Source organism: Balaenoptera acutorostrata, chromosome 7 (genome assembly GCF_949987535.1).
Source record: "Balaenoptera acutorostrata chromosome 7, mBalAcu1.1, whole genome shotgun sequence".
Lineage (NCBI taxonomy): Eukaryota > Metazoa > Chordata > Mammalia > Artiodactyla > Balaenopteridae > Balaenoptera > Balaenoptera acutorostrata.
The window spans coordinates 41874537-41898178 of NC_080070.1; the positions used below are offsets into that span (position 1 = coordinate 41874537).

General features: G+C 40.0%; 1 protein-coding gene across 6 annotated transcripts in view; it reads left to right on the forward strand.

Moving 5' to 3' along the window:
- The window catches only part of ELMO1 (engulfment and cell motility 1), a 556794-nt gene that overhangs the window by 203859 nt on the left and 329293 nt on the right, over nt 1-23642 (forward strand). For 4 of the 6 annotated variants that reach the window (XM_007195081.3, XM_007195082.3, XM_057549627.1 and 1 more), the window contains 4 exons: nt 2949-2993; nt 4047-4097; nt 8657-8779; nt 10205-10336. In XM_007195081.3, the coding sequence (XP_007195143.1) occupies nt 2949-2993; nt 4047-4097; nt 8657-8779; nt 10205-10336 (351 nt within the window). The remainder of the gene's footprint in view (nt 1-2948; nt 2994-4046; nt 4098-8656; nt 8780-10204; nt 10337-23642) is intronic. The other 2 variants (XM_057549628.1, XM_057549629.1) reach the window with 2 other exon arrangements.

Consider the following 23642-nt stretch of genomic DNA (forward strand, 5'->3'; position numbering starts at 1 on the left):
CAAGCTAGTTGGTAACATCTTGCTGTATATTATATATTGTTATTGGCTTATGTTTTGAAAGATTGAAAGGTCTGAATTGTTTTGGCAAATAGGAACATTTCCCAAAGCCTGTCACCATTGATAATATTTGAGGGTTTGCCATGCACCATGCCATGTTCAGTGTCTTATGTCATTTCATTTAATTCTCATATCTATAGAAAGTCTTATTATTTCCATTTTATAAATGAGGAAATTGAGAGTCAAAGAAAGTAGAGAACTTGACCGATTGCTGAGCTGATAAGAGTCCAAGCTAGAATCCCAACCTCATTCTTGCTCTTATTTGCAAAGCTTCCCACTGAATGCCGGTCAAGGAGACATCACCTGCAGAATGGCCTTGTATTTGCCTGGTAAAGAACTTACTGACACCTGAAAGACATCAAGCCCATTTTCTTACTCCAATCAGATTAAAACATAATTCTAAATACTTATTTACTGGATTTACAGGAATGTCCCTTTTTTTGTTTGTTTGTTTGTCTTTTTAAAGCTTTTGGACATTGGATAAATTCCACTTCAGTCAAAAAATTTTATTTATTTCAACATTTCTTTCCAACTTGGGCTCAAACACATTGGTAGGACTCTATTATCTGGATTTTCTTTATTTTTCAAAATGTTAATGAATTTAGAAGGATTTTAAATACCTATACCTTATTTCTGCTTTTACTGAAGAAAAATATGACTGAAGTCAGATCTTTTTACTTGGCAGGCAGACCTGGGCGATATTTTTGTTTTGCATTCATTGAGTTGGCCTGCCTGAGAGAGCAGTGAACTTGGGCCTGGGGTATAACTGCATCCTCTGTGGATGGTCCCCTGTCAGCCTCCCTGGGAGGTGGGGGGTTGGGTCATGGTTTCCCCTGCCTCCCAGGTATTGGAGACTCTCCCTTTTCCTGCCCAAATAAAGGGAAGGGGTGCTTGTTTTGTGGGAGAGGGGATAGCTATTAGGTGGGCAAGTGGATCCTTTTTCTTACAACTAGTTGCCATTATTTATTTTATTATTTTCATGGCAAAGAAGTTGGTCAGATCCCTTCCAAATTTCTCTACAAATATTTATGGTTTTGATAAGCATTATTTTAAAAAACCCCTTTATAGTTAAAAGATTTGATAGAAAAATCCGAAAATACAGATTCCAAAGGAAGAAATTTTAAAGAAACCTATAATTGCATTCCCAGAGAGGGAACCACTGCAACTACTCACACCTGTGGGACTGTCATGGTCCTTCTTCCTGCTTTTTGTGCAAAGACTCTCCTGCAGACATCATTTTTTCACTAGATATGATCATACTGCATGCACTGTTTTTTGGGTTTTTTAAACTGCTTTTAAAACTAAAGAAGATTTTGTGGACATCTTTCCATGTCAGTATATCTATACAGGCAGACCTCGTTTTACTGCATTTCGCTTTATTGTGCTTTGCAAATACTGTGTTATTTTACACGTTGAAAGTTTGTGGCAACCCTGCATCGACCAAGTCTACTGGCACCATTTTCCGACAGCATTTGCTCACATGGTGTCTCTGGTAATTCTTGCAAAATTTCAAGCCCTCCATCAGCAAAAAGATTACGAGTCTATGAGGGTTTAGATGATGTTATCATTTTTTAGCAATTAAGCATTTTAAAATTAAGGTATGTACATTGTTTTCTTAGACAAAATGTATTGCATACTTAATAGACTACAGCATAGTGTAAACATAACTTTTATGTGCACTGGGAAACCAAAATATTAGTGTGACTCACTTGATTGTGGTATTTGCTGTATTGTGGTGGTCTGTAACCAAACTTGCAATATCTCTGAGATATGCCTGTATCTATATCCATATTCATATCTGTCTATATACTTTTATATCATCCTAATGGTATAAACTATTCTCCATAGATTTCTCAAGTTCACTCAAACCATTCCTTAATATTGGGCAAAAAAAAAATCCATGGTGTGGACAAGGATTTTTCTGTTTTCTCTCTGATCAAGTTCCTGTTCCTTTAGGAGGGTAGCGGGATGTTTTATGAAACATTCATTGCCTACTCTGTACCAACCATTGTGCTGTGGCTGGGAATGCAAAGATGAAAAGGACGGTCTCTGTGCCCTTGAGAAGACCACACTCTTATGCAGAAGATAAATATTGTAAACAGATCATTATAATAATTGCTCTAGTAGATGTTGGAAATATACTGTCCCTTCTAACTTATTTTAAAAATTGTTAAGTCGATAGGCTGACATAGGCACAGAGAATTTTTTTCTTTTCTTTTTGTTTGTGTGTCAATAAAGCAATAATTTCATTTTTATTAAAGAAAAGGAATTATAAAAGAACGTTGGGCCTTTTGTTTTCATCTGATCCAAGAAGAAAAAAGAAGGACCTTTCTGTTTTGATCAGGAAGAAAGCCTGGCTTTCTGCGACCCATGGAAGGGCAGTTCCTTCTGGATTGCCGTTTAACTTGTTTCCGATGGTGTCCTCATCCTTGCCTTCTTGTTTTCAAGAGGTTGGAAGAGGACTTAGTATTGGATTTTGTTTTTGTTGTCGTTGTTTTTTAAAAATTTTGATTGGAGTATAGTTAATTTACAATGTTGTGTTACTTTCTGCTACACAGCAAAGTGAATCAGTTATATGTATACCTGTATCCACTCTTTTTTTACATTCTTTTCCCATATAGGTCATTACAGAGTATTGAGTAGAGTTTCCTGTGCTATACAGTAGGTCCTTATTAGTTATCTATTTTATATATAGTAGTATAGTATTGATTTTGACTTTGATGCCATCTAGCCCTTTTAGATCACCTTAGCGTATTTGTGTGCTTTTCTCTTCAATGCAGCGGGTCAGCAGGGGTTTTAAAATTAAGCTGTAACGTCTAACAGAGGCTCTGAATTTCCATTCCTTCTTCTCTCCTGCTGGCTTTCCTTTCTGTGGTGGCGATGGCCGTTAGGTTGGTGTAGAGAGCAGTGTTGACATCCTTGATTGTCCTCTGACTGTAAGTCCCCACGTTCCCTTTGTCAGCACAAAGTGGGCCTTGCACTCCCATTCTGCCCCTGTCCAGCCCTGCCTGTGTGCCCCCTCGTACTTCCTCCCTGTGTTCTGAGTTCTCCTTGCTATCTCCAAGTTTATTTTGACCTTGATCGAATTCATGGTTGTGTTTTTAAATCATAGCTTAGTTTCTTCTCTACTCATTAAGAGTAGTGACACTAAAAATACCGCCCCCCCCACCAGAAAACAACATTCAAGTGACTTCCTGAATATGAGCAGTATTTTTCCTTTGGGATGTTTGTACCAAGATTACGTTCAACTATTTCATTTCCCCTTAGTATCTGTTTGACAATATTCAGAAAGGGCATCTGTGAATCATTTCATTTAATAAAATCACCTGCAAATCCTCTATGCCAGTCAGGCAGGCCAAAGCACAAAGCACAGCCTGCAGAATTGAGGCCCAGGAATGCTGAGTGCGGCCCCTAGGGCTTTGCATCTGCCCAGATGTTTGTCCTTTGCTAAAACTTCACTCAGTTCATTTGCATAGACTATTAAGCCCTGGGGTATGTACTACTCACTCTTTGGTTTTGCACAGATTAAGATGAAATGGCTTTTAGAAGTCTTAGACCTTTAAAGTGACGGCTCTCTAGTATTGGAATCTCCTCTGTGCAGGCGTTTTGTTGCCTTGTAGTAAAAGCTCTGCACATATACAGTCTAATAAAAGCTGATGAGCCATTCCAGTGGGGAGCCATTGCTTTCATTTGGAGTGTTTGATTTTTATTCAGCACTTACCTTTTCCTGGAAGGAAGAAATTCCCAAGAAAACAAAAAGAAATTTGCAGGTGCCAGATTTCCTTCCTTTGCTGTTGGCTACTGCTTTGTTATCTAAACAACATTCAAAAAGTAATTCGAATACTACTGTCCACTTGAGTCCTTTCTTTGGTAAGAAATACTGCTGATATCCAGTTTTGAAGCACGCCCCAGGATAAAGTCACCTGGGGCCATGTGGAAATGTATCTTTCTAACCAAAGCTTTTCTGTCCGTGTGTTTTTCTTCCACAGGAGATGGCGAATATTTTGGCTCAGAAGCAGCTGCGTTCCATCATCTTAACAGTGAGTACCTCTGTGCCGTGACCACCTTGTTGGGAAGGAATGGTCTGGTGTATTTATTCATCTCCTCTTTTGGCTTGGCTTTGTGATTTGTTCTGTGACTTGCTTCTGTGCTGAAGCAGTAGTAACTAGAAAGGAGGAAAAAGTGTGCTTTTGGAAATGGAATAAACAAAGCTTTCCCAAAGGAATGGCCTCATGATTGGAGGGAGAGCATCTCTGGAACTGCTCTAGAGAGAGACGCATTCTGGCAGGAAGGGTTGGAAATCTCTCTCGGTGGGGCAGGTTTATGATACTCACTGTAGCTTTAAGCTTTGCGTTTAAGGAAATCAGGGGCTCCCTGACTTTAAAAATTCCACCAGTATGAGCTTATACTATTTTTAGTGAGGAAACTAGCTGGAAACATATCAGACTCTGAGAGAAGTCCTGAAATTTCGACCATCATTTTCCTGGGCCCCTTTCCTAGAGAAAGGCAGGAAAGACAGACATGAAACCCACTCATGAACTGTGATGCGAAAAAGACCTGAAACCTCACTGGAAAAGAAGCTCTACATGTTATGTTGTGAATGTTTAGAAAGAAATCAAATAGCAAGATTTCCTGAGGCCTTATCTGCTACTTGACTTTTAACCAAAGGCTGAAAGAAGCATGTGTGATTGATTCTTCTGCTTACCAAAAAAAAAAGTGCTTGTGTAATTCTGAAAAGGAGTTCTGCAAGCTTACAGTTACACACACACACACACACACACACACACACACACACACACACACACACATTCCAATACAATGAGGCCTTTAAAAATTAAAAACCTTATGAGGGCAAAGAAAATAAATATTCTAGAACCCAAAGCCAATAATAATGACTACAATTTGTCATCAAGTTTCATGTTAAACTTCTTGGCTGTTAAGGATAAAGAGAAACCATATGAGTGTAATTTTCACTGTTTGATAAAAGAGGTACCCCAGTTCTTCGGGGGATGACATATTTTGCCCCCTGGAATTGGAATCTGAAACGGGTATTGTTAGAACATTCTAATAGATTCTTGGTCCAAGAATGGCTTTTTAGAAATCACAGAGGGATTCATAATACGGTTATTTTTTATGCTGACTCTCAATAAAGGTGGAAGCAGTGATTTTATTTATTTATTTATTTATTTTTGGCTGCATTGGGTCTTTGTTGCGGTGTGTGGGCTTCTCATTGTGTTGGCTTCTCTTGTTGCAGAGCACAAGCTCTAGGCATGTGGGCTTCAGTAGTTGCAGCACGCGGGCTCAGTAGTTGTGGCTCGCGGGCTCTAGAGCGCAGGCTCAGTAGTTGTGGTGCATGGTCTTTGTTGTTCCATGGCATGTGGGATCTTCCCAGACGAGGGCTCGAACCCACGTCCCCTGCATTGGCAGGCAGATTCTTAACCACTACGCCACCAGAGAAGCCCCCTGAAGCAGTGATTTTTTTTTTTTTAAAACATCTTTATTGGAATATAATTGCTTTACAATGGTGTGTTAGTTTCTGCTCTATAACAAAGTGAATCAGTCATACATATACATATGTTCCCACATCTCCTCCCTCCTGCATCTCCCTCCCTCCCACCCTCCCCATCCCACCCCCCAAGGTGGTCACAAAGCACAGAGCTGATCTCCCTGTGCTTTGCGGTTGCTTCCCACTGGCTATCTATTTTACGTTTGGTAGTGTATATATGTCCATGCCACTCTCTCACTTTGTCACATCTTACCCTTCCCCCTCCCCATATCCTCAAGTCCATTCTCTAGTAGGTCTGTGTCTTTACTCCCATCCTGCCACTAGGTTCTTCATGACCTTTTTTTTTTTTATCCCTTAGATTCCATATATATATGTTAGCATACTGTATTTGTTTTTCTCTTTCTGACTTACTTCACTCTGTATGACAGACTCTAACTCCATCCACCTCACTACAAATAACTCCATTTCGTTTCTTTTTATGACTGAGTAATATTCCATTGTATGTATGTGCCACATCTTCTTTATCCATTCATCTGCTGACGGACACTTAGGTTGCTTCCATGTCCTGGCTATTGTAAATAGAGCTGCAATGAACATTTTGGTACATGACTCTTTTTGAATTATGGTTTTCTCAGGGTATATGCCCAGTAGTGGGATTGCTGGGTCGTATGGTAGTTCTAATTTTAGTTTTTCAAGGAACCTCCATTCTGTTCTCCATAGTAGCTGTATCAATTTACATTCCCACCAATGGTGCAAGAATGTTCCCTTTTCTCCACACCCTCTCCAGCATTTATTGTTTCTAGATTTTTTGATGATGGCCATTCTGACCGGTGTGAGATGATATATCTCATTGTAGTTTTGATTTGCATTTCTCTAATGATTAATGATGTTGAGCATTCTTTGATGTGTTTGTTGGCAATCTGTATATCTTCTTTGGAGAAATGTCTATTTAGGTCTTCTGCCCATTTTTGGATTGGGTTGTTTGTTTTTTTGGTATTGAGCTGCATGAGCTGCTTGTAAATCTTGGAGATTAATCCTTTGTCAGTTGCTTCATTTGCAAATATTTTCTCCCATTCTGAGGGTTGTCTTTTGGTCTTGTTTATGGTTTCCTTTGCTGTGCAAAAGCTTTGAAGTTTCATTAGGTCCCATTTGTTTATTTTTGTTTTTATTTCCATTTCTCTAGGAGCTGGGTCAAAAAGGATCTTGCTGTGATTTATGTCATACAATGTTCTGCCTATGTTTTCCTCTAAGAGTTTGATAGTGTCTGGCCTTACGTTTAGGTCTTTAATCCATTTTGAGTTTATTTTTCTGTATGGTGTTAGGGAGTGTTCTAATTTCATACTTTTACACGTACCTGTCCAGTTTTCCCAGCACCAGTTATTGAAGAGGCTGTCTTTTCTCCACTGTATATGCTTGCCTCCTTTATCAAAGATAAGGTGACCATATGTGCGTGGGTTTATCTGTGGGCTTTCTATCCTGTTCCATTGATCTATGTTTCTGTTTTTGTGCCAGTACCATGCTGTCTTGATTACTGTAGCTTTGTAGTGTAGTCTGAAGTCAGGGAGCCTGATTCTTCCAGCTCCATTTTTCGTTCTCAAGATTGTGAAGCAGTGATTTTAAAGCATAGTGCAGTGAAGGTGTTTGTGCAGGGGAGGAGAGTGGGGAGATGAAGGAGTAGAAACTTGGAATTAAGGTCTTAGCCTGTTGTTGGTACCGCCTTGGTAAGGCAGTTGGAGTTAGAATACCCAGAGATGGGGTGGGTGGAATGACTGTAACCATCATGTCTCAAAGATCAGTTTGTTTCAATGGGACTTTTTATATGAGATTTTGATGGCTGAAAGTTCAAGGTTGGTATTCTCTGGCAATAACTTGGAGTGCAGATACTTTTGAGTTGCTAATAAAATAGATACCCATATGCTCTAGTACCCATACACTTTGGATACTCAACATATACTACGAATTAACATTCTATTGGGAAGATTGGAAGATATAAAGTTTGATTCTCCCCCCATCCCATTGCCTGGCTTCCCACCCCGCAACCTCCATAATTTTGGTTCAGCCACTTCCTTCTATTCCTCATTCTTCACCCCACCCCTCCTTCTTCAATTGCTTATTTTGACATGGTGCTCAGAGCTGGCTGAGGAGTCCAGGTGCACGTCAGGTTGGGGGGCACCCAGAGAAAGTTCTTTGAGACAGCAAGATGTGGTTGGGTCTGGCACGTTCAAAATAACTCATTTGAACGGGTGTTTCACCACTTTGACTGGTTGGTTGGCAGTTTTAAGGCACAACGGTGGTCTCTGACAAATCAGATGTATATTAGACCCAAATGCTGCATCCCATTTCAACCCAACCCTGGTGTGGGCGAAGTCCCCCATATCTGTCTCCTGCCACTCCTTTTATATTTGTTCCATTTTGGTTCTGTTTCAAAGGGGAAGGGTCATTTTTTAAAAAAAATTTCATTGTTAACAGGTGAGTAAAAAGTAATATACATAAATTCACTCACTGCATTGTGGTGACAGTAGTTACTGTACAGTTTCCACGGTGAATTAACTACAAACCTGATAGGTACTTTGCTTTTGTGTGATGCTTCTAAAACTTTTCCCCGTTGAGAAGTGGGATCACTTGTCAGAGACAGTTGCAGCGTTAAGATGATGGCAAAATTGCTTACAATACATATGCACCATTTATTTCTCTACTGCAGGCAAGCAATGCTTCTGTTGTAGAAATCCACAGTTTTTCTCAAGGTGCTCTCATTTCAGGCACACCTTCTCTTGATTTATATGGATGTAATCACCACCGAATTTCCACTGCCTTCCCCACCTCCACTCTTCACTGCACACAGTAGGTCTTTTCTCCACTTCTGGCCTAAAGATCAGGAACCTTACTGGGCCCTGAGATGTAAAGGAATGCTCCAGGGTCACCTGTGTGCTCATCTTTCTCCTGAAGGGCGGTTCCACCCACTTACATCCCCCTTGCTTCCAAATAAGGACTTCTGAGGTTCTGCTTGGCATCATGATGGGGGGTAACTTAGGTTATTTGCTTTTTCTTTCTTCCTTTGTTTAAAAAACGTTCACTTGTGAACCATCTCCCTAGCATGTCATCCGAGCTCAGCGGGCCATCAACAATGAAATGGCACACCAGCTGTACGTGCTGCAGGTGCTAACCTTTAACCTTTTGGAAGACAGGATGATGACCAAGATGGATCCCCAGGACCAGGTGAGTGCTCGTTAGACAACGGTAAAAGCACATGTGGGAAAGAGTGTCATTAAAAGTCTTTTCTTGGGCTACTTGGAAACCAGGAGGTTTTAGATGATGATGATATTATTTTATTATCATCTCAGGACTTAGGGGAATGGAGTTAAAATTTAGGTGAATCTAGGATCAGAGAATAAAATAAATGAATTATTTCATTATGCATCAAACACATGCATATTCTTTCTTTATTGGGTAAGAAAGCTTGACGTCACGTGGCTGCAAACGTTGGCCCTTAACCCCAATACCTTCAACGGCGATAGCTTTGGAGTCGAGTTCCCAGAACACATAGCCACTTGGTAGCTCTGTGTGAGATTGATTCTGCAGGCTGAAGGAGTAATTTCCATTCTCCAGTGATCAGTGCCACGGGTGGAGGTCCCAGGTTACATCTGATTTCTGGGCTTACATCTTTGTCAGTTGTCTCTTTGCTATAATTCTCTCTAGGTCTCTGGTTGTTGTGCATGAAAAGTCAAGTCTCGATCCAAAACGCTTTGGGAGAACTTTACTATGTGAGGACGGAGTGAGAGGAAACAGCTGGGAGCCCTGCTGTAGCACATTTTCAACTTAAATAGCGCTGCAGCTTTGGAAAGGAAAACACTCATTATTGGCACGTGAGGGTCTGATCTCTAGCAGATGTGGATGCACATGCAAAGTGTGTAACCACCGCAGCACTTCATTCATGGCGTGAGGCCATGCGATTAGGAATGATGGAGAGGTTTCGAGCAGCTGTCTAACATGCCCCACGCTTTTGGCAAGACCAAGTGCGATCTCCCAGAGAGATGTGACTGTCTTACTACTTCTAGTACGAAAGGCGATGTGTCTTAAGGTGAAACAGCCCTCCCTGCTTGGAAACCGCCTCCTTTTATCTAAAAGATATATTTTTTCTTATTGTGGTTAAATATGCCTCACAGAAAATTTACCATTTTAACCATTTTTAAGGTTTGTTTCTATGAAGTCACTTCTCAGTGGAGTTAGGGATCCGTTGTCACTTACATATTGTTCATAAACCTTACGTGCCTCTTGCTTTATTTCTGACAGTACAGGACTCCCAGGTCCTCTAATTTTTTTTTTTTTTTCCAATCACAAGCCTTCCATCATATTTGGGGCTCTCATTTAGAACTTCACGAGGCAATTGATATCAGTGCTCCAAGTGGCTTGGCTGTGAGGGTAATTGTGGAATAAAGCCAGGGCCTACCAGCAGGGAGAGTGGCAGGAGGAAAAGAAGTATACAGAGCTGTAACTTAGGACATTGGTTGCCTTTTATCTGTTTTTCCTTTGCCTGTATGCAGTGATTCATTTAGACCCTGGGGAACGAGGGAGTAGATGTAACGTCACACAGTGAAGGCAGCTCTCTCTCTCCCTCCCATTTTTTCTCCCTAACCCCTTCAGGCTCAGCGGGACATCATATTTGAACTTCGAAGAATTGCTTTTGATGCAGAGTCTGAACCAAATAACAGCAGCGGCAGCATGGAGAAGCGCAAGTCCATGTACACCCGGGATTATAAAAAACTTGGCTTCATTGTAAGTAAGCCATCTCCAGTAAGCTCTCCTTCCAGCATCCTGGGGCCTGACCTCAGCCACATAACTGATGTCTCCTCCAAGCGTGTGGTCCTCTTGTGCCTTACAGAATAGTTTCCACATTTTCCAGATGTTTAGCTGGTTTAAACAAGATCACATGAAAATCTCTTCTGGCTGCAGTGAAATGGAATAACTTGCACAAGTGTGACTAATACTGAGTTTGTTTATTCAGTTCTGATTAAATGTAACCAAGAGTAGTTAGCCCGGAAAGCATCTAGACTTCATTAAATCTACTTCACAAGAGGCTTAAGGTTCTATTTGAATTAAATGGGTGATGGCAACTGTGGGATGGATCTTATTATTGGGCTAGTGATTGGATTATTCACATACATCGATTTCATATCAAAATCAAATTGAGTCTCCTGAAATTTAATCACGATCTGATTTATGCAATTTATATTTTCCTAAAAGTTTTGTCTTGCTATGGATGCTGATAAGATATCTCCTAGATTTTCTTTTTATTCAGTTTGCAAATCAGAACACAGCTTGTCCTGAATATAAACTGTTGTTTGTGTTTCTACTTCTGGTCTATTCTTGCTTTTATCACCATCACATTTCTATATGACCTTTGGCTAATTAATCTCAAATTCTGCAGGTGTAAACTTGGGTTTCTTTTTTACCTCCTTCATAAGCATCATAAATGAGATTTCTGGCTTCAGTGATTAGAAATCACCAGGCATTATTTTTTTATTTTTATTTTTTCACACACACACACTGTATTTTATTTTTACAAGAGATAGATAAACTGGCACCAAGCATTGTAAATGGATGACCACAACAAAAGCAACAATGATTGCAATTACCAAACACGAAACACACTCATATTGACATTCAGTCCAGTAATCCTCCACTGTAACAGCTCCTTTACTTTGCAGTGAAAATTGATTTGTATATTTTTTGCCTCTGAGTCCTTGTGGGATTTTTTTTTTTTAATGCAAACAGAAAGTCACAAAAATTATAATCATCCTCATCGGTTCACTCAGTCCCATGTGATTAATGTTTTTTTATCTTGATCTTTTGTTAGCACTTTTATGAATTCATCAGCTTTCCATTAGAGTTCTGAAAATGTTTGTTCATTCAGTTCAACAGTATAGTCAGTTACCAGAAACCTGTACTTGTCAGAGTCTTTTCCATGAATTCCTTGAAGATGAAAATCTTTTATAGGAACATTTTTGCAAAAGCATCAGAGTACACCCAGAACTGTCTGTAAATGACAAAAGACTTAAAAATGACCACGGTTAAAGATTTGATGAAAGTTCATAATAATGCAATTGACAAGGAAATTTAGTTATTTCTGAGATATACATTTAAAGTAATGACTAGAATTATGACTTATAACATTATACCAGAACATATAAAATTTTTAGAAATTTCATGTAATGTCTGAAACATTTATATTAACATATTTCCATACAAATAACCCAAAGAAAGTTTAGTATTAGTTGTTTCTGTTTGTTTGTTTGTTTTTTTATACTGCAGGTTCTTATTAGTCATCAATTTTATACACATCAGTGTATACATGTCAATCCCAATCACCCAATTCAGCACACAACCATCCCCACCCCACCGTGGTTTTTCCCCCTTGGTGTCCATATGTCCGTTCTCTACATCTGTGTCTCAACTTCTGCCCTGCAAACCGGTTCATCTGTACCATTTTTCTAGGTTCCATGTACATGCATTAATATACAATATTTGTTTTTCTCTTTCTGACTTACTTCAGTCTGTATGACAGTCTCTAGATCCATCCACGTCTCAACAAATGACTCAATTTCGTTCCTTTTTATGGCTGAGTAATGTTCCATTGTATATATGTACCACATCTTCTTTTTCCATTCGTCTGTCGATGGGCATTTAGGTTGCTACCATGACCTGGCTATTGTAAATAGTGCTGCAATGAACATTGGGGTGCATGTGTCTTTTTGAATTATGGTTTTCTCTGGGTATATGCCCAGTAGTGGGATTGCTGGGTCATATGGTAATTCTATTTTTAATTTTTTAAGGAACCTCCATACTGTTCTCCATAGTGGCTGTATCAATTTACATTCCCACCAACAGTGCAAGAGGGTTCCATTTTCTCCACACCCTCTCCAGCATTTGTTCTTTGTAGATTTTCTGATGATGCCCATTCTAACTGGTGTGAGGTGATACCTCACTGTAGTTTTGATTTGCATTTCTCTAATAATTAGTGATGTTGAGCAGCTTTTCATGTGCTTCTTGGCCATCTGTATGTCTTCTTTGGAGAAATGTCTATTTAGGTCTTTTGCCCATTTTTGGATTGGGTTGTTTGTTTCTTTAACATTGAGCTGCATGAGCTGTTTATATATTTTGGAGATTAATCCTTTGTCCGTTGATTCGTTTGCAAATATTTTCTCCCATTCTGAGGGTTGTCTTTTCGTCTTGTTTATGGTTTCCTTTGCTGTGCAAAGGCTTTGAAGTTTCATTAGGTCCCATTTGTTTATTTTTGTTTTTATTCCATTACTCTAGGGGATGGATCAAAAAATATCTTGCTGTGATTTATGTCAAAGAGTGTTCTTCCTATGTTTTCCTCTAAGAGTTTTATAGTGTCTGGTCTTACATTTAGGTCTCAAATCTATTTTGAGTTTATTTTTGTGTACGGTGTTAGGGAGTGTTCTAATTTCATTCTTTTACATGTAGCTGTCCAGTTTTCCCAGCACCACTTATTGAAGAGACTGTCTTTTCTCCATTGTATGTCTTTGCCTCCTTTGTCATAGATTAGTTGACCATAGGTACGTGGGTTTATCTCTGGGCTTTCTATCATGTTCTATTGATCTATGTTTCTGTTTTTGTGCCAATACCATATTGTCTTGATTACTGTAGCTTTGTAGTATAGTCTGAAGTCAGGGAGTCTGATTCCTCCAGCTCCGTTTTTTTCCCTCAAGACTGCTTTGGCTATTCGGGGTCTTTTGTGTCTCCATACAAATTTTAAGATGATTTGATCTCGTTCCGTAAAAAATGTCATTGGTAATTTGATAGGGATTGCACTGAATCTGTAGATTGCTTTGGGTAGTATAGTCATTTTCACAATATTGATTCTTCCAATCCAAGAACATGGTATATCTCTCCATCTGTTGGTATCATCTTTAATTTCTTTCATCAGTGTCTTATATTTTTCTGCATACAGGTCTTTTGTCTCCCTAGGTAGGTTTATTCCTAGGTATTTTATTCTTTTTGTTGCAATGGTAAACGGGAGTGTTTTGATAACTTCTCTTTCAGATTTTTCATCATTAGTGTATAGGAATGCAAGAGATTTCTGTGCATTAATTTTGTATCCTGCAACTTTACCAAATTCATTGATTAGCTCTAGTAGTTTTCTGGTGGCATTTTTAGAATTCTCTATGTATAGTATCATGTCATCTGCAAACAGTGACAATTTTACTTTTTCTTTTCCAATTTATATTCCTTTTATTTCTTTTTCTTCTCTGATTGCCGTGGCCAGGACTTCCAAAACTATGTTGAATAATAGTGGTGAGAGTGGACATCCTTGTCTTGTTCCTGATCTTAGAGGAAATGCTTTCAGTTTTTCACCATTGAGAATGATGTTTGCTGTGGGTTTGTCATATACTGCCTTTATTATGTTGAGGTAGTTTCCCTCTATGCCCACTTTCTGGAGAGTTTTAATCATAAATGGGTGTTGAATTTTCTCAAAAGCTTTTTCTGCATCTTTTGAGATGATCATATGTTTTTCATTCTTCAATTTGTTAATATGGTGTATCACAGTGATTGATTTGCATGTATTGAAGAATCCTTGCATCCCTGGGATAAATCCCACTTGGTCATGGTGTATGATCCTTTTAATGTGTTGTTGGATTCTGTTTGCTAGTATTTTGTTGAGGTTTTTTGCATCTATATTCATCAGTGATATTGGTCTGTAATTTTCTTTTTTTGTAGTACCTTTGTCTGGTTTTGGTATCAGGGTGATGGTGGCCTCATAGAATGAGTTGGGGAGTGTTCCTTCCTCCATAATTTTTTGGAACAGTTTGAGAAGGATGGGTGTTAGCTCTTCTCTAAATGTTTGATAGAATTCACCTGTGAAGCCATCTGGTCCTGGACTTTTGTTTGTTGGAAGATTTTTAATCACAGTTTCAATTTCATTACTTGTGATTGGTCTGTTCATATTTTCTGTTTCTTCCTGGTTCAGTCTTGGAAGGCTATACCTTTCTAAGAATTTGTCCATTTCTTCCAGGTTGTCCATTTTATTGGCACAGAGTTGCTTGTAATAGTCTCTTAGGATGCTTTGTATTTCTGCGGTGTCTGTTGTAACTTCTCCTTTTTCATTTCCAACTTTATTGATTTGTGTCCTCTCCTTCTTTTTCTTGATGAGTCTGGCTAATCGTTTATCAATTTTGTTTATCTTCTCAAAGAACCAGCTTTTAGTTTTATTGATCTTTGCTATTGTTTTCTTTGTTTCTATTTCATTTATTTTTGCTCTGATCTTTATGATTTCTTTCCTTCTGCTAACTTTGGGTTTTGTTTGTTCTTCTTTCTCTAGTTCCTTTAGGTGTAAGGTTAGATTGTTTAGTTGAGATTTTTTTTGTTTCCTGAGGTAGGCTTGTATAGCTATAAACTTCCCTCTTAGAACTGCTTTTGCTGCATCCCATAGGTTTTGAATCGTTGTGTTTTCATTGTCATTTGTCTCTAGGTATATTTTGATTTCCTCTTTGATTTCTTCAGTGATCTCTTGGTTATTTAGTAACATATTGTTTAGCCTCCATGTGTTTGTGTTTTTTACGTTTTTTTCCCTGTAATTCATTTCTAATCTCATAGCATTGTGGTCAGAAGAGATGCTTGATTTGATTTCAATTTTCTTAAATTTACCGAGGCTTGATTTGTGACCCAAGATGTGATCTATCCTGGAGAATGTTCCGTGCACACTTGAGAAGAATGTGTAATCTGCTGTTTTTGGATGGAATGTCCTATAAATATCAATTAATTCTATCTGGTCTATTGTGTCATTTAAAGCTTGTGTTTCCTTACTTATTTTCATTTTGGATGATCTGTCCATTGGTGTAAGTGAGGTGTTAAAAGTCCCCCACTATTATTGTGTTACTTTCGATTTCCTCTTTTATAGCTGTTAGCAGTTGCCTTATGTATTGAGGTGCTCCTATGTTGGGTGCATATATATTTATAATTGTTATATCTTCTTCTTGGATTGATCCCTTGATCATTATGTAGTGTCCTTCCTTGTTTCTTGTAGCATTCTTTATTTTAAAGTCTATTTTATCTGATATGAGTATAGCTACTCCAGCTTTCTTTTGATTTCCATTTGCATGGAATATCTTTTTCCATCCCCTCACTTTCAGTCTGTATGTGTTCCTAGGTCTGAAGTGGGTCTCTGGTAGACAGCATTTATATGGGTCTTGTTTTTGTATCCATTCAGCAAACCTGTGTCTTTTGGTTGGAGCATTTAATCCATTCACGTTTAAGGTAGTTATCGATATGTATGTTCCTATGACCATTTTCTTAATTGTTTTGCGTTTGTTTGTGTAGGTCCTTTTCTTCTCTTGTGTTTCCCACTTAGAGAAGTTCCTTTAGCGTTTGTTGTAGAGCTGATTTGGTGGTGCTGAATTCTCTTAGCTTTTGCTTGTCTGTAAAGCTTTTGATTTGTCCATCGAATCTGAATGAGATCCTTGCCGGGTAGAGTAATGTTGGTTGTAGGTTCTTCCCTTTCATCACTTTAAGTATATCATGCCGCTCCCTTCTGGCTTGTTGAGTTTCTGCTGAGAAATCAGCTGTTAACCTTATGGGAATTCCCTTGTATGTTATGTTTCATTTTTCCCTTGCTGCTTTCAATAATTTTTCTTTGTCTTTAATTTTTGCCAATTTGATTACTATGTGTCTCGGCGTGTTTCTCCTTGGGTTTATCCTGAATGGGACTCGCTGTGCTTCCTGGACTTGGGTGGCTATTTCCTTTCCCATGTTAGGGAAGTTTTTGACTATAATCTCTTCAAATATTTTCTCGGGTCCTTTCTCTCTCTCTTCTCCTTCTGGGACCCCTATAATGCGAATGTTGTTGCATTTAATGTTGTCCCAGAGGTCTCTTAGGCTGTCTTCACTTCTTTTCATTCTTTTTTCTTTAGTCTGTTCCACAGCAGTGAATTCTACCATTCTGTCTTCCAGGTCACTTATCCGTTCTTCTGCCTCAGTTATTTTGCTATTGATTCCTTCTAGTGTAGTTTTCATTTCAGTTATTGTATTGTTCATCTCTGTTTGTTTGTTCTTTAATTCTTCTAGGTCTTTGTTAAACGTTTCTTGCATCTTCTTGATCTTTGCCTCCATTCTTTTTCCGAGGTCCTGGATCATCTTCACTATCATTATTCTGAATTCTTTTTCTGGAAGGTTGCCTATCTCCACTTCATTTAGTTGTTTTTCTGGAGTTTTATCTTGTTCGTTCATCTGGTACATAGCCCTCTGCCTTTTCATCTTGTCCATCTTTCTGTGAATGTGGTTTTTGTTCCACAGGCTGCAGGATTGTAGTTCTTCTTGCTTCTGCTGTTTGCCCTCTGGTGGATGATGCTATTTTAGAGGCTTGATGGGAGGGACTGGTGGTGGGTAGAGCTGACTGTTGCTCTGGTGGGCAGAGCTCAGTAAAACTTTAATCCACTTGACCGTTGATGGGTGGGGCTGGGTTCCCTCCCTGTTGGTTGTTTGGCCTGAGGCAACCCAACACTGGAGTCTTCTTGGGTTCTTTGGTGGGGCTAATGACAGACTCTGGGAGGGCTCAGACTCTGGGAGGGCTCACGCCAAGGAGTGCTTCCCAGAACTTCTGCTGCCAGTGTCCTTGTCCCCACAGTGAGCCACAGCCACCACCCCCTATGCAGGAGACCCTCCAACACTAGCAGATAAGTCTGGTTCAGTCTCCCCTGGGGTCCCTGCTCCTTCCCCTGGGTCCTGATTTGCACACTACTTTGTGTGTGCCCTCCAAGAGTGGAGTCTCTGTTTCCCACAGTCCTGTCGAAGTCCTGCAATCAATTCCCACTAGCCTTCAACGTCTGATTCTCTAGGAATTCCTCCTCCCTTTGCAGGACCCCCAGGTTGGGAAGCCTGACGTGGGGCTTGGAACCTTCACTCCAGTGGGTGGACGTCTGTGGTATAAGTGTTCTCCAGTCTGTGAGTCACCCACCCAGCAGTTATGGGATTTTTATTTTACTGTGATTGCACCCCTCCTACTGTCTCATTGTGGCTTCTCCTTTGTCTTTGGATGTGGGGTATCTTTTTTGGTGAGTTCCAGTGTCTTCCTGTCGATGATTGTCCAGCAGCTAGTTGTGATTCTCGTGTTCTCACGAGGGGGAATGAGAGCACGTCCTTCTACTCTGCCATCTTGGTTCCTCCAACCCAGGCATTATTTTATAACTGCAAATACTCTTTTCTTGAATACACACACACACACATACACACATATTAATATTTATTTATACACATTGGTATCCATGCCTTATTGTTATTTGGGAAACCTTGTCTTTCATGGGAATTGTCTTTGAAAATGCTTCCACATCAGTTACATGGGTTGTTTTTCATTACTGAAGAGTTTTTATTATTTGGATGTACTACAGTTTATTTAACCAAGCTCTTTTACTGAGTGTTTCAGTGTTTTGAAATTACCAATAAGTCCATAATTAACATCTTTGCCACCCAGTATTTATGTACATCCATGATCATGTTATTAGGATAAATCTGTGGAACTGGCATTTCTATGGTATATATTTTTAAAGCTTTTAATATCATCGATTTGCTTTCCACAAACATTGAGTAATTTCCACTTTAACCGGATCAGAGTAACTCTTTTATAAACCTCTCCAGTGTTTCTTAAACTAAAAAAAAAAAAAAATCCTAGTAATTTGATGTTATTCCTTTTATACTGGTAGTCTTAACATGTCTTTTCTAATAAGAATACTTGTGAAGCATTGTATTTAGCTTTGCAACTTGCTTTACAGAGGTATTATGACATCATTTTTATACTGTCATATCCCAGATTTTGACTTTGACATTCCATTTGATCTTTTAGCTGAATCTATTTTTCTAAATTTTAGCAAAAATCTCTCTTACCCTCAAGTCATATCAAAATGGCCAGGGAAGAGACCAAGGTGTGTACATTTCAAAATGCTTCCCCTTGATCCTGATATTCTGTCCTGGTGGAGAGCCTGGTTGTAGGGTATGCCTGAGCTACTGCCACTTCATTTTTACTTGGATTTTACTTGGATCCATTTTACTTGGAGTTCTAGTGCATTTGAACTATGTAGAAAATGCAAAATGATGTCTTTATGAGTACTGATCCCTGGACTCGAAGTGTCTTTACCCCGGGTCCTAGTGATTTTTGTTGGGGGCAGTTGGATCCCAGAATGCACAGTGTTACTTCTTTTCCTGGGCATGTGTATGAGGGATGGAGGAGAGAGGGAAGTTGGGGAAAGACCACTTGGTGGGACTCAGATTATCCCAGGTTCTCGGGTTATTACAGGTCCCTAGGAAGGATATATACATAATGGGGGTGGGAGGTATGAAGCATCTCCTTTTATTTTCATGCTCTGGTCCTGTGTGAAATCGCTGGGATATCCCATGAGCCAAACTGAGGGATTTTTCTCAATGGAGCTCCATCTGTCTTAACATGATTGTTAATTCCTTCCACAGTTTCCTATTAGGGTATATCCTACTGTCTTAGTTTTCAGTGTCAGATGAATGTTCTGCTTCATGAGTACTTTATTAAAAACAATGCATTTTTAAGCTGAAAGTTAATTTGATGTGGTTTTAAGGCCTTTAGTACCTCCACTCCAAGGACTTGAAAAATCGTTTTAGAAAAAGCAAAGGCCTTGAACAGAAAATAACCAAAGGAGAGTGTCGATGTCCTTACTTTTTCCCCTGTTCTTTTTTGAGTTTTCAATTTTAGTCCTTCCTCTGAAACTTCTTCCAGGCCACGATCTTGTATCAGAGAATGGAGAAATTGGAAAGACTAGTCAGTAATGATTTCTAATGCTAGAAACGATGCAGCTACTTTCACAAGCAGTGATTTTCACTTTTGACTAACCCTCAGTCACCAGAAAGAGACAAGCTGCAGTTTTGGAAACACATGTTCACTGTGCCACCTAGAGGCCGTTGTGCAAAGCGCTGAAAGCTGGTTGAGGACCTCAAGTGTCTGGCCACGAAAGCTCTGGATGCTGGAAGCTGCCCTGGTGCAAGATTCTCTCTGTGCTTCCAAAGGAGGAATAATCTTGCCCGTTAACTCCTTACTGACCTCCTTCCTGTTACCTCCTTCAGAAGCAATTTGAGATTTGGATAACCTTTTGGATCTCCTTGAAGGAAAGTTCAATTCATATAAGATTGCTATTTCTCAGTTCATGTCTCCAGAGTAGGCAGTACCCAGGAAGTGTTAAGTGACAACTTTTTGGAGTTGAGTGGGCCTAGATTTTAATGCCCTACTGCCTACTTCCAAGCCATTTACTAATAATAAGCCGTTTATTAATAACTGGCCAGTGGGGCAGTTATTTAACCTGTTTGGGTGTCAGCTTCCTCAGTGTGAAACTGGGCAGGCGCTCTTCTATTGTGTGGCTGTTTCAGGGCCCTGTGAGACCATCTGTGGGCAGCTGGCACTGTGCCGGGCACTGCGGATGCACCCAGCAGACGGCACTTCCCTTCCTTGCTTTTCGGAGAGCAAGAAAATCATAGTCAGCTTTTCAAGTTTTCCAAAGTAGAGGGGCCATTGCTCCAACAAGGCAAGAAGAACAGTTTGTTACAGGATAATAAAGCACAACACCTTTGAGAAGGCACATGGGCCTCACATTTCTTCTCAGCACAGCATCCCAACAGAGCAGATTTTTCTGGTGAAATCATTCTAACATCTGAAGTGGCTGTATGGCTTCTATGTTTAGTCGTAACACAGAAAAGCACTTGCTTTTAAAGCAAAGCTGCTTATTCTTCTGAGATCTCTTAGTTAATGGTTTCTTAGTTGCAAAATGGACATGCCTTTGTAGGTTTCCCGGTAGGAGGAAGGGGTCAGCCTTGTCTGAGTTAATACTAATCTCATTGGAACATCTAAGGAGGGGCATGTGTACTTCTCAAGGTGATAGAAGGCAGATTCTTACTTTTAATTTATTTTTATTTACTTATTTTTGGCTGTGTTGGGTCCTCGTTTCTGTGCGAGGGCTCTCTCTCTAGTTGTGGCAAGCGGGGGCCACTCTTCATCGCGGTGCGCGGGCCTCTCACTATCACGGCCTCTCTTGTTGCGGAGCACAGGCTCCAGACGCGCAGGCTCAGTAATTGTGGCTCATGGGCCCAGTTGCTCCGCGGCATGCGGGATCTTCCCAAACCAGGGCTCGAACCCGCGTCCCCTGCATTGGCAGGCAGATTCTCAACCACTGCGCCACCAGGGAAGCCCCGATTCTTATTTTTAGAATGATTTTATTTTGAAAATGGGGGAAATGCCTGTATACAAACTATGCCCTGTTGATTATAATGACCAGAAGCTGTGCACTATGGTTTTCCTACTCTGTGAAGAGTTGAATTCCTGGCCAGAGACCCTTCAGAATGTAGCTATTTTGATGTCGAATTGACAGTTTCTCTATCTGTGGATTTTACCTTTGTCCAGTCTATTGGACAAACATTAAAAAAGAGATGTCTGTAGTTCATTTTCCTGAGCCCTCTTGGACCAAGGCCAATGTTAAAATTGGACAAAGCTGGGTTTTTTTCCCGAGTTCCTTTTTTTTCTTTTTCTTTAGCTTGACTGGGGCTAAAATAAGCTCAGTTTAAAAAAGAAACTGCTTCTGAACAATATAATGTACTTTAATATGAAACGTTTTGATAAACATTTCCCTTAACATTTTCAGATTGTCTTAAAAGAAAAAGATGACTAAAATGTAAAGGTGGAAAAAGGTAATGGGAAAAATATTATTTCAGAATTAAAACTCTTAAAATGTAGGTTTTATTGTATTCAGGTATGGTAAGGCCAGCAGTGTCCCTGGAGATGGTCGCTGTTGAAAAGACAGTTTGTTATTCATGGTTCGCAAGAGGAGGGAGCATGTCACATCATGCAGGGACACAAGGGAAGCACCAGGGTTGGTCAGGAGGCAGAGGGAGCAAGGGGAAAACACAGGCAACAGCCTTTGTTGTGATTTCCACGGGAAAACCGAGGCACAGAAGGTAAGTAGGCTCAGAATTGGCTACTTTGAATAATCTCCTTGGGTTCTGGAGCCTACCTGCTACCCCTAGTTGTCTGGTACCCGACCCTGTGGTCATTAGGGCAGGGGGATGATGGCCCAGAGTACAAAAGCCTGCTAAAGGAGGTTGTTGGGGACTAGGACCTGGATTGGTTGGTTTGCATATGAAAGGCTGGCTTCTTATCTCTAGGAAGTAGGTCACCCTGCAAAGGGCAGTCCCTCTAATGTCAGCAAGGACCCAAGATACCAAAGCATCAGAAAGTACAAAAAATGGAAAAAAAACATGATTAATACAGATTTATGTTCAAATTTTTAAAGGATGTTTTACCTTCTTAGGTGATAGAAGACAATTATGCATAGTTGCACAAGTATAATTCTACATAATTACATATGCAGTGCTTGGTGTCATTTTAATATATTTTTTAAATACAGATGCCAGGGAATGAAATGAGATGCATATTTATATATCTCTTCCTCCATCTCCATCTCCATCCCTGTTCCCATATCACAGAAGAAAGCATCTTAGTCTAAATGCTACTAGAATTCAACAGCTACTGGGAGAGTGGGACATTGGGATTAAGCTTGTCCAGGGCTGTTCCTGACTCTGTCACTCACAGGCTGAGTGATTCCGACAAGGTACTTGACATCATCATGAATCAGTTTTCTTGTCTTTAAAATGGGGCATGTTAGTTGTTTCTATCAATAGGTTTGTTGTGTGGATTAAATGAGTAGATATTTATAAATCATACAGAACGTGCCTGGTCACAGCAAGCAGACTACGAATTTGGAGGCTGTTATGATGATGTTACAACTACTATTAATATTATTATTGGAATCTCGCCTAGTGTCCCATGACACTGTGACACACGGTGATGGGAGAATGTGGGAGTTGTAAGTTGTCCCAGGAAGATAGGGAGAAACTGCTTGGTTCAAAGTAGCAGTGAAAGATGAAGGAATAATGTGTGCTTGGGAAACTGCAAGTAATTTGTCATGGTCAGTGTTTATGTTGCCTGGGGACAGAGAAGTAGAGTTTAATTGCAAGTGAGAGACAGATCACAGAGAATTTTAAATTCAGAGGGCTTGAAATATGCAGTCAGTCTTCACGGATTCCATATCCGCAAACTCACCTATTCACTAAAATTTATTTGCAACCCCCAAATCAGCCATTGTGGTGCTTTCATAGGCGTTTGCAGACAAGCACAGAGTGGCAAAAAATTTGAGCTGCTGGGCAGGCCCATGAGGTCAGACAAGGTGGCTCTCTGCCTTCTTGTTTCAGCTCATATTGTAAACGAGCGTCCTTTTTGCAGTCTAGCTGGGGCCACATTTCCTGAAACCTTGTGCTTTCTGTTGGTGATTTTGCTGTTTAAAATGGCCCCCAAGCATTGTGCTCAAGTGCTGTCCAGGGTTCCTAAGTGTAGGAGGCTGCAGTGGGCCTTAAAGAGAAAACATGTGCATTAGATAAATTTTGTGCACGCATGAGTGATAGTGCTGTTGCTGTGAGTTCAGTGTTAATGAATCAACAGTATGTGTTAAATAGTGTGTCCTTAAATAGAAACGCACGTAAAACAAGGTTATATATTGATCGGTTGACAAAAATCTCGTGACCAGGGGCTCGAAGGGATCTAACCCTGTATTGCCTCTAAGACCAATGGCTCAGTGTTCGTTAATTCAGGGTTTGTGGTGACTTCATAGAACATAACTACAGGAAATAAGGAGAATCAATGTACTTTAAGTCCCTGAGGAGCTTTCGGGCAGGGGTGAGCCATGGAGAGGAGAATCCCAGGCGGTCCTAGGCTCAGCTCTCTCCTAGCCATGTGTCCCGTACATGTTAAGTGGGGAAGAGAAAGCCTGTCCTTCACTAGCTCACAGGCGTGTGAGAGGTTAACAAACATTTGTAGAGCAGGGCGGTGCTCAGGACAGTGGGGCTGGGAGGGGCGGAGTACTATAACCTACCGTGACTTGAGTCATTTATTTCAAGAAGCTGCCTTGAAACTGCTGCTGTACCAAAATACCACATCCCTGAAATCAGGTGAATTTTCATTCTACCATCAGTTTTCATTCTAAACTCATTCTACATAGATGAGAGC